Genomic DNA, 13,277 nt, shown 5'->3' with positions numbered 1-13,277 from the left:
CTTACTGAAAATTTGGCAGCATATGTTGACTCCATCATGAATATTCATGTCATCAATTTAAAAAGTTTCCTTAGGGATTCTTCACACCTGATATATATTCTAAATGATATTACTTGGAAAGACTCATTTATTTTCATAAGTTTGGATATTGCATCTCTATACACAAATATATCTCATACACTGGGATTGGAATGCTTCAAGCAATATTTAGAGGTCGATGATAGACTACCGGTGGCACAAAAGGAGTTCATTTTAAACAGCATGAGGTTTATTCTAAGAAATAATTTTTTTACATTCCAAGACACTGTATATCACCAATGCTGCGGAGTTGCCATGGGATCGAAGGCAGCACCCACTTTCGCCAATCTGGTTATGGGGCTCTTTGAAATTCAGTACATATATTCCTCTGGGCTTTTTAAACATGTGATTTCTTACAAAAGGTATAGTGATGATTTGTTCATTATTTATGACAATATTGAAAATAATTATTTGGGGTTTTTAGAAAATATAGAGAGCAATACCTGGGGTTTAACTTTTTCGCCCACGGTAGAGAAAGATGCCATTAATTTCCTTGATCTGACCATTTTCCATACCGGTGACTCTATCCACACAAAAACCTTTTTTAAGAGAGTGGACAGTAATGGTTACATCAACTTCACCAGCAACCACTATGACAAATGGTTGCTGAATGTTCCAAAAAACCAATATCAGAGGATTAGGAGGAATTGCACCTCAGATGTGGACTTCAGAAATCAAGCTTTGGTCCTGCAGGAGAGATTTTTAGAGAAAAAATATCCCCCGATTGTTGTAAAAAAAGCCTATCAAATAAACAGAAACCTAAAACAAAGAGATCTGATCATGAAGGTTAGTTCCTCTGACAAAAAGTCTGCCAATGAAAAATTTACCTCTAATTTCCTCACCACCTATAGTTGTGATGGGGATGTCATTAAGGGCATCCTCAAGAAACATTGGACCATTTTACACAATGACCCATACCTGAAAGAGGTGTTACCTACCCATCCAGGGGTCACATTTCGTAGAGCATCCACTTTAAAGAACCAACTTGCGCCTAGCAGATTGAAAAATCATTGTAATCCTACTACTAATAATGTACTCATGGGTTCTTATAAATGCTATATGAAAAACTGCCTATGTTGCAGATCCATCCAACACGGGAGGATCAATTTTGGTCAGACCATAGAGGGCACAGAATTTAGGATACAAGGACATTTGACATGTCTATCCGACTTTGTTATATATTTAATTGAGTGTGACTGTAATAAAAGGTATATAGGCAGAACGATACAAGCTCTACATAACAGAATAAACTCACACAGACATAATATAAAGGTGGGATTCATGCTCCATGGACTTTCTCGTCATACCACTCTATTTCATAATAAAAAAATCCAGTTGAAGGTTACCCCTATAGAACAGATACCCCCATATGTTCCCGATAGGATGGGACTTCTAAATAAAAAAGAAACCTACTGGATTTATAAGCTGAATACTTTAAAACCCCAAGGTCTAAATGAAATCACGGATTTATTCCACTAAAATCAAGTCTAGCATTGATCTGTTTCTCCGGATGGTTTTATTATGATTTTAATTGAGTTTTATGGCATACTTTTTTGTTGTTATAAGGTTTTTTTATATATATATATCACACCTATATCAGTGTGATTTTATTGTTATATTTTATGGTTGTTTTATGGTCCAGTACCATCAGGTCTATCGCTGTTTTTATTAATCATTATCATTGTATTTATATTTATATAATATTTTTATAGCGTAGTTTTAATGTAATTGATATAATATATATGATATGGGTTTTACACTCTTATAATGGTTGTTTCAGAATGCATATTTTCCACTAATTTATTTATTTATTCACTTACTTATTTATTGATGGAGATGAACGCATGGGTATACATACATATACACTAGTTTAAGTGACATATACATTCCTCCTTTTATGATTGTATACCAGCACACTATTAGTTTCAGGGTGATCTCTTCCTTGATCTTGGTGTCTTTTCACTCTTTTGCGCCTCGAAAATAGGGTGCGTTATACCTCTATTTTAGTTTTATGAACCCACGGCATGGTTTAGATAAAAATTGTTTTTCCCCTATTTATTATTTATTTCTTTTTCTTCTATATGTCTTTTATATATTCACGGTTGATTTCAATTCCTAGTGTCTCTGTTCCTTTTTTCACTTTAATCTCCTCTTATCTCTCAGTGTTCCCAGCACTCATCAACTGCTAGCGCTGTTTTTCTAGCGATCACTGCACGGATACTAATATGTAGGACTTGCTACTTGTAAGCTTACTACGAGTCGGGAATCACGCAGGCGTGGTAGGTTGGTTCCCACGGGCCTGAACTCCTTTGACCCGCGAGCTCTTGACACAGACCTTGCACGCAGGCGCAGTCACTCATTTTCCCACGTTTATGAACTTTGGTGAACTGCCTGTAGATCCTCAAAGTCTGGAGCCCATCTGGAGGTTTTTTCATTTCTAAATTCCAGGTTATCCTTGTCTTTCACTTGATCCTTCACTGTCACTATTTTAGTGATTTTGTCTTTTCATTTCCTGTTTAATGTGTCACACAGGGGTGGCTGCACCGGTTTATGCCTCCACTCTCTTATGTATGGTGATCATTTGAACGCCCGACAGGAGTGGGTTCTTGACTCTCTTCTGTTGATTGCAGATTCATATGTATAAAACACACATGTTGACATATATACACTATGGAATATATAAATTCATATATATTTTTGTACATTTCACTGAACAAACACAGGTTTTTTGGTTTTTCATAATTTATTATTTTTCTTGACCCAATATGTGTATCCTGACTGACATTTGCGATTATGTGATACCAGTCATGTTTTAATTTTATTTGTAAAGATACATTTAGTACATCAGCATGGACATTTTTTTTTTTTTACTTTTTTTTTTTTTTTTTTTTTTTTTTTTTTTTTTTTTACTGTTTCCTCCCACCCCTTTTTTTCAAGAAGGGGTGGTGTCATGATGTTATCTTGTCTATTTATCTGCATGCTGGTGTCCACCAGGACAGATTTGATGTTTTGTCTTTCCTGACGGTCCTGAGGAAGAAGGCAGTGGCTCCGGAAACGCGTAGACCTGGATGAAATAAAGATGCATTAATCTAAACATCTGTTCCTGTGATCCTTTGGCGCAGTATCAAACACCCTTCTCTTTTGCTCTCTGTTAGGTGCCACCCCCAGGGCAGTGTCTAGGCCTGGGGCAGCTGCCCCCAGGTTAGGGTTGGGCACACGTACATTCTCTAGTGACAATGGGTCCAGGCAGGATCGCTAATACACGCAGTAACAGAGGAAACGGCAGATATTGATAGTCATGAGAAGACAGACACAAGTGCAGGTAGTAGGCACAGGTACCAGGTACTGGATAACTTGAACCTGATAACTAGCTGAAAGACAAACAATAGCTAACTGAGAATGTTGCTCAGGCACCTTCCGTAGTGGGAGGATGCCTTATATACCTAGTGCCACTCAGCCTATGGCTGAGAAGCATTTCTGGGTAAAAGGGCGTTGACCTTTTAAAAGGCGCATGCACACCTGTAACACACTTATGGGAGACTCATGTGGCATGCGTATGCCCCTTGTGCAGGAGGCATCAGGAGCACATGTATATGGCTGTGGAGAGCGCAGACCAACCGCAATGGTAAATTTGTCATCACTGCTGCAGGGACACCTGAGATTCCTCAATTCTTGTGCAAAGATTAGAAATGTTATTATAACCAATGATACTGTGGTATGAGTCAAGTACATTTAAGGGATTGTCTCAAGTCCTTAAATGGTTTAAATGGCAAAAAGCTCATAAAAACAAGCATCATTGCAGATTAGCTTTTATTATGTCATCTCTATGCTCAACAACAGTTGGATTTTTAATCCAATAGATTACAGCACATTTCCAAGGTTACTGGCCACCTTGTACCCTCGGAGTGGCCAGCAAGGACTGCACACCGCTTGCTGGATCTGTGCTTTTGGGCCTGCTCCTGCGACTCTGAAGATGACGGGATTGTTGCTAACAGCCTAGAAGAGGGAACAGTTCAGACAAATTGCACAGCTATGGAGTAGTCAAAAGATTCAGGAGTGCACTATTAATGGCAACCAAGAAACCAGGCTGCAGAAGAGCAGTTTGCTCCTGAGGATAGAAGATTGGAACATCCTCTATTTGTTAATGTGTTTGTATTTTGGTATACAGCTCTTATGTGTCTCCATGGTTACAGACTGCAAACAAACTTATGTGTAGTCTGATCTCACAGTTGTGTTTTACTCTTCTACACATGCTCCAATTCTACTGTATAACGTACGAGTCAGATAAAAGGAAATGTTATAATGGAAAAAAAACACTAGAAAGTACTGAAATGATTCATTTGGCTGAATGCCTAAAATTACGTACACTATCACCGAACAAGTACAGAGACAAAGGGAAAAGATTCTTACTTATTTTTAGTGCTCTGATCATTTGATTTATATTGCATGAAAATTGGTTTTGTGTGTCTGGCCTAGAAATGAGTGATGGCAATGAATTTTCTGGGGTAAACTTTCTCAAAGTCACGATGATGTCATCAGTATCTATGTAGGACTCAAGGAGATTTTCATGGACACTGGTGTAAATTCCAAATTGTGCAGAACTGTTCAATTACAAATGTACAATTCTCCTTTTCAGATTATATTTGAAGCTGTCTCTGTTAAAGACCATCCTGGATATATTGCTGTTGATGAAGTCCGAGTTCTGGCCCACCCATGCCGTAAGTATATTCAACAGAACTAATAAAATTGTCCTCACAATCCTATTGTTAGAAAAAGAAAATTCCAATCCTTGCTGAGGCGACCATGCTTGTAACATTAGTGTCATGCAACTATAAAAGCTTTATGTAACCAACATATTTTGTGTCGTTTCATTTCCTCTATATTAGCTTCTGTAAGGGGTTTTTCTACCATTTTAATATTGTTGATCTACACTACTCACAAAAATTAGGGATATTTGGCTTTCGGATAAAATTTATGTAAAACATAAAACGTTCATGCTACAGTGATATTTTGTTATGAAAGTAGGGCATATAAGTAGAAACATGCTATGGTGATTTCCTCATCTCAAACAATTTATTGAAACAAAAGCCAATAACAGTGACGGGTATACCCCCAAATGTCAATGTCTCAGTAACTTGTCATGTAGCTTTAAGCATCAATTAGATTGACAGTAGAGATGAGCCACCCCACCGTAGAGTTCGTGTTCGGTTCGTTGAACGGAGGACAAGTTCGTCGAACGTTCAATGAACATTCGCCGAACCAACTCGAACCCAATTGAAAACAATGGCAGGCATACACAAACACATAAAAACACACTATACATGTACACATACAGTTAATAAACATTGCCATTACACTTACAGGTCCCCGCGATGCGTCCTGCTCTCTGTCTCCCACCGCTTTCCTTCCGATAATCGCTGCGTCCTCCCGGTAACCAGCACTGATGATAGGACCTATCATGACATCAAAATAGCATGTGACCAGTCATGTGTGTATTATCTCATTGGCTACAGACTGGTCACATGGCTAGACGTCATGCTAGGTCATGTCAGTGCATCTCTCCGGTACGCGGTGCTCGTTTGAGCATGTCCGTGTACCGACGAGATGCTCTGGCACATGGTCGGCTTCCCCGTTCCTGCATGTGGGCGCTCTTCTTTACAGAGTCAGCCCACATGCAGGGACTAGATGCCACAGCCGGTGAATAGCGGCACCGGGATTCACGTGATCGGAGCACCGTTGCTATGGTAACCCGCCTGTCAGCGGTAACATCACTGCTTCCAGCCTGCAGCCTCTGCTCACTCACTGAGTGATTAGACTGCACGGGGAGCAGCAGCGTTTTCCTCCCATGCAGTGCTGTCTGATGTAGCAGAGCTGCATGGGTTGAAAGAGAAAGAAGACAGAAGACCATGATCGTGGAGGGATGAGAGGGAATAATAAACATGGAGTCTCTAAGTGTGTCTGTGTATTTATTTCTATTAAAGTATTTTTTCTCTGTGTGGTGTCTTTTTTTTAACCCTTTATTGGAGATTCTTAATGGCCGGGTCAAACTTGCCTGACATTAACACATTAAGAATTTCTGGCTTAATAATAGCTAGTAAAACAAAGCTAGTATTAACTCATTATTACCCAGCAAGCCACCCGGCTTCAGGGCTGCTGGAAGAGTTGGATACAGCGCCAGATGATGGCGCTTCTATGAAAGCGCCATTTTCTGGGGCAGCAGCGGACTGCAATTCGCAGCAGAGGGGCCTAGAAAGCTCGGGCTAACCTGTGCTGCGGATTCCAATCCCCAGCTGCTTAGTTGTCCCTGGCTGGACACAAAAATGGGGCGAAGCCCATGTTGTTGGTTTTTTTATTCATGAAATTCATGAAATAATTAATAAAAGGGCTTCCCTATATTTTTAGTTCCCAGCCAGATACATATAGGCAGCTGGGGGTTGGGGGCAGCCGTACCTGCCTGCTGTACCTGGCTAGCATAAAAAAATATGGCGAAGCTCACGTCATTTTTTTTTTTTTTAGTTTTTTGGCAAAAAAAATAAAAAATGCTTCCCTGGATTTTCGATTGCCAGTAAAGGTAACACCAAGCAGTGGGGGTTAGCAGCCAGTAGCTGCTTGGATTAGCCTTAGCTAGCAATACAAAAAATGCAGCGGGAGCTCATATATTTGTTTTTTAATTATTTATTTAAATAACTAAAAAAAAAAAAATGGGCTTCCCTGTATTTTGATTGCCTGACATCACAGTACTGTAAAAATAAATCATTAAATAAAATGACGTAGCGCTCCGCGGTATTTTTGATTCTCAGCGCAGATAAATTAGACAGCTACGGGTTGCCACCCCCATCTGCCTGGCGTTACGTTATCTGGCAATCAAAATACAGGGAAGCCCATTCATTTTTTTATTTAAAAAAATAGTTAAAGAAAAATGCCGTGGGGTCCTCCCATTTTTGATAGCCAGCTAGGGTAAAACAGACGGCTGTAGCCTGCAAACCACAGCTGGCAGCTTTACCGAGGTTGGTGATCCAATGTGGAGGTCACCCCAGGCTCTTTTTTATAATTATTTTATAAATAATAATTACAAAAAAAAGTAGGGTCCCCCCCAAATTGGATCACCATCCAAGGTAAAGCGGACAGCTGTGGTCTGGTATTCTCAGGGTGAGAAGGTCCATAGTTATTGGCCCTTCACAGCCTAAAAATAGCAGGCCGCAGGCGCCCCAGAAGTGGCGCATCCACTAGATGCACCAATCCTGGTGCTTCTCCCCAGCTCATCCTGTGCCCTGGTGCAGCGGCAAACGGGGTAATAAATGGGGTTGATACTAGCTGTAAGGTCACCTGACATCAAGCCCAGTAGTTTGTGATGTCATGGCATCTATCACATACCTGACATCACAAACTGCCAGTACTAACAAAAAAATAGACAAAAAAATATATATTTGAGAAAAACACTCCCCAAAACATTCCCTCTTTCACCAATTTATTGTAAGGAAAAAAAAATAAAAGGGTCTCACGATGACTCTGGACCATCTAGAATATGGGGGGACACGCTCAGGGAATGTATCCCCCATTTTCTAGGAGTGCAGACCCTCCATGTGAGGAGTGTGGGTGCAATGAATCTGCACCCACTCTCACCGGGTCCACAGCAGCAGAGTCCATGTCGTAACTGTTGCTACCAAAGCTGCAACGCCCTGCTCATGAGGTAAGGGCATGCCTAATCAGGAGAACTATTCTACATTTCCAAATATTGGTATTTGCTGATATTGTTGCTATTTCACCTACTAAATATTGGGGATAGGATCTTGGAGATGGAATACCCCTTTTAAGTCCAGTTATCCTGCTGAATGAATACTAAACAACAGAGCTCGCTATTTAGACATATTATTTTGCGACATATGACGGACTCTCAAGTTTGGTATTCGTTCGGCAGGGCAACAGAAATAGCAAATACCTCCATTCGGAAATGTAGTATAGCTCTCCTGATTAACTTTGTTCCTTACCTCATGAGCAGGGCAATGCAGTTGCTTACAGATGCATGGTTACCACCATTCATAGAGACAGTGGGTTGTTCTTGGTCGTAACTGTTGCTACCAAAGCTGCAATGCCCTGCTCATGAGGTAAGGGCATGCCTAATCAGGAGAACTATACTAAATTTGCTAATAAAGGTATGTCCTAATATTATTGCTATTACACTTACTATATATTGGGGATAGGATCTTGGAGATGGAATACCCCTTTAAGTCCAGTTATCCTGCTGAATGAATACTAAACAACAGAGCTCGCTATTTAGACATGTTTTCTTGTGGCGTATAACGGACTCTCATGTTTGGTAGTCGTTCAGCAGGGCAACTATAAAATCAAATACCTCCATTTGGAAATGTAGTGTAGCTCTCCTGATCAACTATGTTCCTTACCTCATGAGCAGGGCATTGCAGTAGCTTACAGATGCATGGTTACCGCCACTCACTGTGTCTGAACACAGGAATCTGAGCTGACAGCCACTCTGTGCATGCGGCAGCGCCAATTGTGAAGGAGGGAGCCGTGGGGGATCAACGCTGCACAGATTCCGTGGGACACTGGGGAACACCGGTGGTGTTATAGGGGGTGACCTGGCAGGGCCTGGGGAGGAGTTTTCTGTTGCATGTGTCTTAGCACATGCGACAGAAATCAGAGGAGTAGGGTGAATGTGGCCGGTGCGCTGCTGTGTGCGCGGCCATCTTGGATTTGCGAGAGGGGGTCAGGGGGGGGCACTTTGGCGACACCGGGGGACCGGAGGGGACCGGGGAGGAGATTTATCTCCCATCTGACATGTTTGTTCATTCCAGATGGGAGATAAATAATTTTTCACCGGCGCTGTCATTTACTGTAACGTGATCATCGGTATACGGTGTATACCTGTGATCACGTGAGCGGGGACTGGAAAAAACGGCCTGAATCATGATCTCCATGGTCTCAGCTACCCCCTGAAACCCCAGAGATTTTCTGACGCTGGGGGGCACTATTCACTTATTTCTGCCTGCTGTTTATAAACGGCAGATCAGAATAAGGCTACATTCACACGACCGATCGTTTTTTGCGGTCCGCAAAAAACGGTCCGTTTTTTTCACGGATGCATCCGTGCGGCATCTGTTTCCATTCCGTTACGTATACGGTCCTTATGTAATCCGTTTGTCATCCTTGTGCCTTCCGTTTTTTTGCGTACCGCAAAAAAATTGAAGGAGGGAAAATACATAAATTTACCCAAGATCCATAGCTTCAACCCACATGAGGCGGTCACATGTTCACTCCAGTGCCATTTTCTACTGCTTTTCACAGCATAGAGCGCTTCTGTGATTTTCCTGTGCTTGTACACTTTATATCAGTCTTTTCTGTCATTATAATGGCAGAAAGACACATAATGTCCCACTCTCCTGCATTTTGTAATTTTACACCCTTTGGTGCCTTTCATGTGGCACTAAGGGGTGCTTAGCCTTGTATTTAGCCAAAAAAATAAATAAATAAAAAAAAAATGACATGGGGTTCCCTCTATATTTGATAGCCAGCTAGGGTAAAGCAGATGGCTGCAGCCTGCAGACCACAGCTGGCAGCTTCACCTTGGCTGGTAATCCAAAACTGAGGGCCCCCCACGCTGTTATTTTAAATTAAATAAATAATGTAAAAAAAAAACACATGGGGGTCCCCCCAAAATTGGATCACCAGCCAAGGTAAAGCGGACAGCTGGGGTCTGATATTCTCAAACTAGGGAGGACCATGATTATTGGACTCTCCCCAGCCTAAAAATAGCAGGCCGCAGCTGCCCCAGAAGTGGCGCATCGATTAGATGCGCCAATCCTGGTGCTTCGCTCCAGCTCATCCCATTGCCCTGGTGCGGTGGCAAACAGGGTAATATATGGGGTTAATACCAGATGTGTAATGTCACCTTGCATCAAGCCCTGGGGTTCGTGATGTCAGGCGTCTATCAGATACCCGACATCACCAACCCAGTCAGTAATAAAAAAAAATAGACGACAAACACATTTTTATTTGAAAAAATACTCCTCAACACATTCCCTCTTTCACCAATTTATTAGAAAGAAAAACAAATCCAGGTCTGGTGTAATCCAAGGGGGTCCTATGACGATCCATACCATAGTCAATGTCCCAGTCAATGAAGAACAGAATGTTCCATATTGGTGGGAGAGCAATGCAGTGACGTGAGCTAACATCAATAGGTCAGCCCAGGTCACTGCAGGACATGACGAGCACTGCTGTCAGGAGGTTAGCGAGGTACATTACCTGCGGTGATCGCTGCACTCCTGACAGCAGCGCTGTCGCTGAGTTCAATGACCGCCGCCTAAACAAACCACCTATCGCGGGAGCCTGTGATGTTACCGCTAGTGACAGTCTTGGGTCGGCAGCGAGAGGAGATGTGACAAGCGGCGGCCATGGAAGACAGTGACAGCGCTGATGTCAGGAGGGCAGGACTTCATCACCGCAGGTAAGGAATTTTACTAATTTCCTGATGGCAGCGCTTGTCATCCCCGTGGCTGCTGTCACTGCAGTGTGGGCAGCTGTGGACACCGTACAGTGCGGGCAGCTGCGGACACTGCTGAGCGGGCAGCTGCGTGGCTGGAGCTGTAGCGTGACACAGACTGTAGCGACATCCGACGGAAGTCACACGGAAGTGCTTCTGTGTGGCTTCGGGGATTTTTGCACACGTAACCAGGGTACACATCGGGTTACTAAGCCAAGCGCTTTTCTTGCATACCCGATATTTACCCTGGTTACCAGCTTACCGCAGGCTGCCAGCGATGGCTCCCTACCCACGTAGCTGTGAAAAGCCACGCTTTTGGTGATCGAACCGTTCACGAACGTAACTCGAACGGCTGAACTTTTAGCAAATCGTTCGAGTTAGTCGCACGACTCGAACACCCCCCAAAATCACTCGAACATGAAATTGGCGAACCTCGAACATCGCTCATTTCTAATTGACAGCAATATTTCATGCTGTTCACAAGTTGAGTTATTGTCTGAGGCATGGCATCCTACTGTTCTTGAAAGGTAGCCCTCAGGTCATTAAAGTTCTGGGTTTCAGAGTTACAAGTCAACTCAGCTGATCCTATAGGTTTTCTATGGGGTTCAGGTCTGGAGAAGGTGCATGCCACTCCACTTGAGGTACTCCAGCAGCCTTATTGATGCAAACTCGATGAGTTGGAGCAATGTCTTCCATGAAGATTAAATTAAGCCTATGTTGTTCATACAGAAGTACAGTGACTGGATTAATGATGTTGTTCAAGTATTGAGGGCTTGTCACTGTAACATTTACAAAGTGTAGGTCAGTTCTGTATTGACAGACACACCTGTCCACACTGTAACACCACCACCACCAAAGGCTCATCCGATGACAATAGTGGCTGATGCGTAGTATTCTCCTTGACGTCTCTAACATCATCAATCAACATTCATCAGTGAACAATGCTGAGAACCACTGGTCCCTCGCCTAGCAAGATGATGACGCCTGTGCCTTGTGGTGTCAGGTACATATACAGGTCATCTATCACGAAGACCATGCTGATGTAAATGGTTTTGAATGGTCTGACGTGACACTAGGTGCCTCTCACCTCCCTTAAATGTGCCTGGAGTTCTGTGACATTCTGAAGGGCATTGTTCACAATGAAGCGGTCATCAGTGTGGCATGTGGCCAAAGAACATCTACTTCTATACCTTTCTGTGACTCTTCCAGTTTCTCTGTATTCCTGTAACAATCTGCTGATGATATTTTATGAGTAGCCACTTCTGTCTGAGAACATCCTGCTTGAAGCCTCACAATGGCAAGGTACTGTTAATCAATTATTAAGTGTCGTCTTGGTCTCATGATGTCAAAATGTGAATAACTTAATGATGAGGACTGTTTAAATACCAATGTTAACCCTGATATTTATTGGACGCTTCATGGATCAAACACCATTGAATTTTGCCATTAAGATCCTTGTTAGAGAACAGCAGGTTGTGCAAAAACATACTGAAACACTGAACAGTTGGACATGGCATTCAGATGTTTAGAGAAGGTCACATTAAGTTCACCTGGAAATGTTAGAGGGCATTTTAGGATCATCCTGAAATTTCACCCTAAAGCCAAATATGCCTAACTTTGTGTAAATTTTTGATAGGTTGTCAATATCAACTTAGTGGGGTTCAACACCCGGGACACCCACCAATTAGCGGATACCGATGTGGATGCAGGGGTCTAACTACAGTAGGTTCAGGGGTTACAATTGCACTTGGGCCCTGGAGCCTTGGTGGCCCCAAAGGTTCTTTTGGCTTTTATGAATAGACTATTATTATTAAAGACTTGCAATAATTATGATCCCATTGGAGATTTTGTATTGAAGCCCATGAGTTTCAAGTTACAGTTTTGGGTGGATGTAAAAATTGTGCAGAGCTGAACACCATCGGTCTGTCACACTTCAGTTTAGTGGTCATTCCCTAGTACGGTACATCAGATTTAATTTTTCAAGAGGAATTGAGCTGTAGTACCAAACAACCGCCACTAAACAGTCTGACAAAGCGATGGTGTTCAGCTCTGTACATCGTTTATATCTGGTCAAAAAAGGTGGAACACAAACAGTAATGTGGCCACAAAGAAATAAAACAAGGTATTAAATTGAGAATCTTTATTAAATATACAAGGTGAAAAAGTGTGGATCATTCAGTGTAAAGCCTGCAACTCCCCCATCGTATGTGTGGCACGTTCAATTTGTTGAAAGTGCCGCACATACGAGTAACCCCCGTCACACGTACTTACCCGTCCATACGACCTCGATGTGGGCGGCGAACGTCCACTTCCTGGAGTGGGAGGGACGTTCGGCGTCACATCGACGTCATGCGGCAGCCGGCCAATAGAAGCGGAGGGGTGGAGCTGAACGGGACGTAAACATCCCGCCCACCTCCTTCCTTCTGCATTGTGGGCTGGGAGCCGCAGGATGTAGGTAAGATCTGTTCATCGTTCCCGGGGTGTCACACACTGCGATGTGTGCTGCCCCAGGAACGATGAACAACCTGACGTGCAATTCTAGAGACAGGTACGATGTGTATGCGATGAACGTTTTAACGTTCAATCGCAATCGCACGTACCTATCACACACTGCAATGTAACTTACAATGCCGGATGTGCGTCACTTAAGACGTGACCCCGCCGACACATTGTAAGATACATTGCAACGTGTAAAGCG

At 42.7% G+C, this 13,277-nt stretch overlaps 1 protein-coding gene across 11 annotated transcripts in view; it reads left to right on the top strand.

The window, feature by feature from the left end:
• The window catches only part of PTPRT (protein tyrosine phosphatase receptor type T), a 549,351-nt gene that overhangs the window by 255,781 nt on the left and 280,293 nt on the right, over positions 1-13,277 (top strand). For all 11 annotated transcript variants that reach the window (XM_075349848.1, XM_075349844.1, XM_075349843.1 and 8 more), the window contains exon 4: positions 4,715-4,796. In XM_075349848.1, the coding sequence (XP_075205963.1) occupies positions 4,715-4,796 (82 nt within the window). The remainder of the gene's footprint in view (positions 1-4,714; positions 4,797-13,277) is intronic.

Source organism: Anomaloglossus baeobatrachus, chromosome 5 (assembly GCF_048569485.1).
Source record: "Anomaloglossus baeobatrachus isolate aAnoBae1 chromosome 5, aAnoBae1.hap1, whole genome shotgun sequence".
Taxonomy (NCBI): domain Eukaryota; kingdom Metazoa; phylum Chordata; class Amphibia; order Anura; family Aromobatidae; genus Anomaloglossus; species Anomaloglossus baeobatrachus.
Note: the sequence above shows the minus strand (reverse complement) of the source record. Positions and strands in the feature narration are given on the sequence as shown.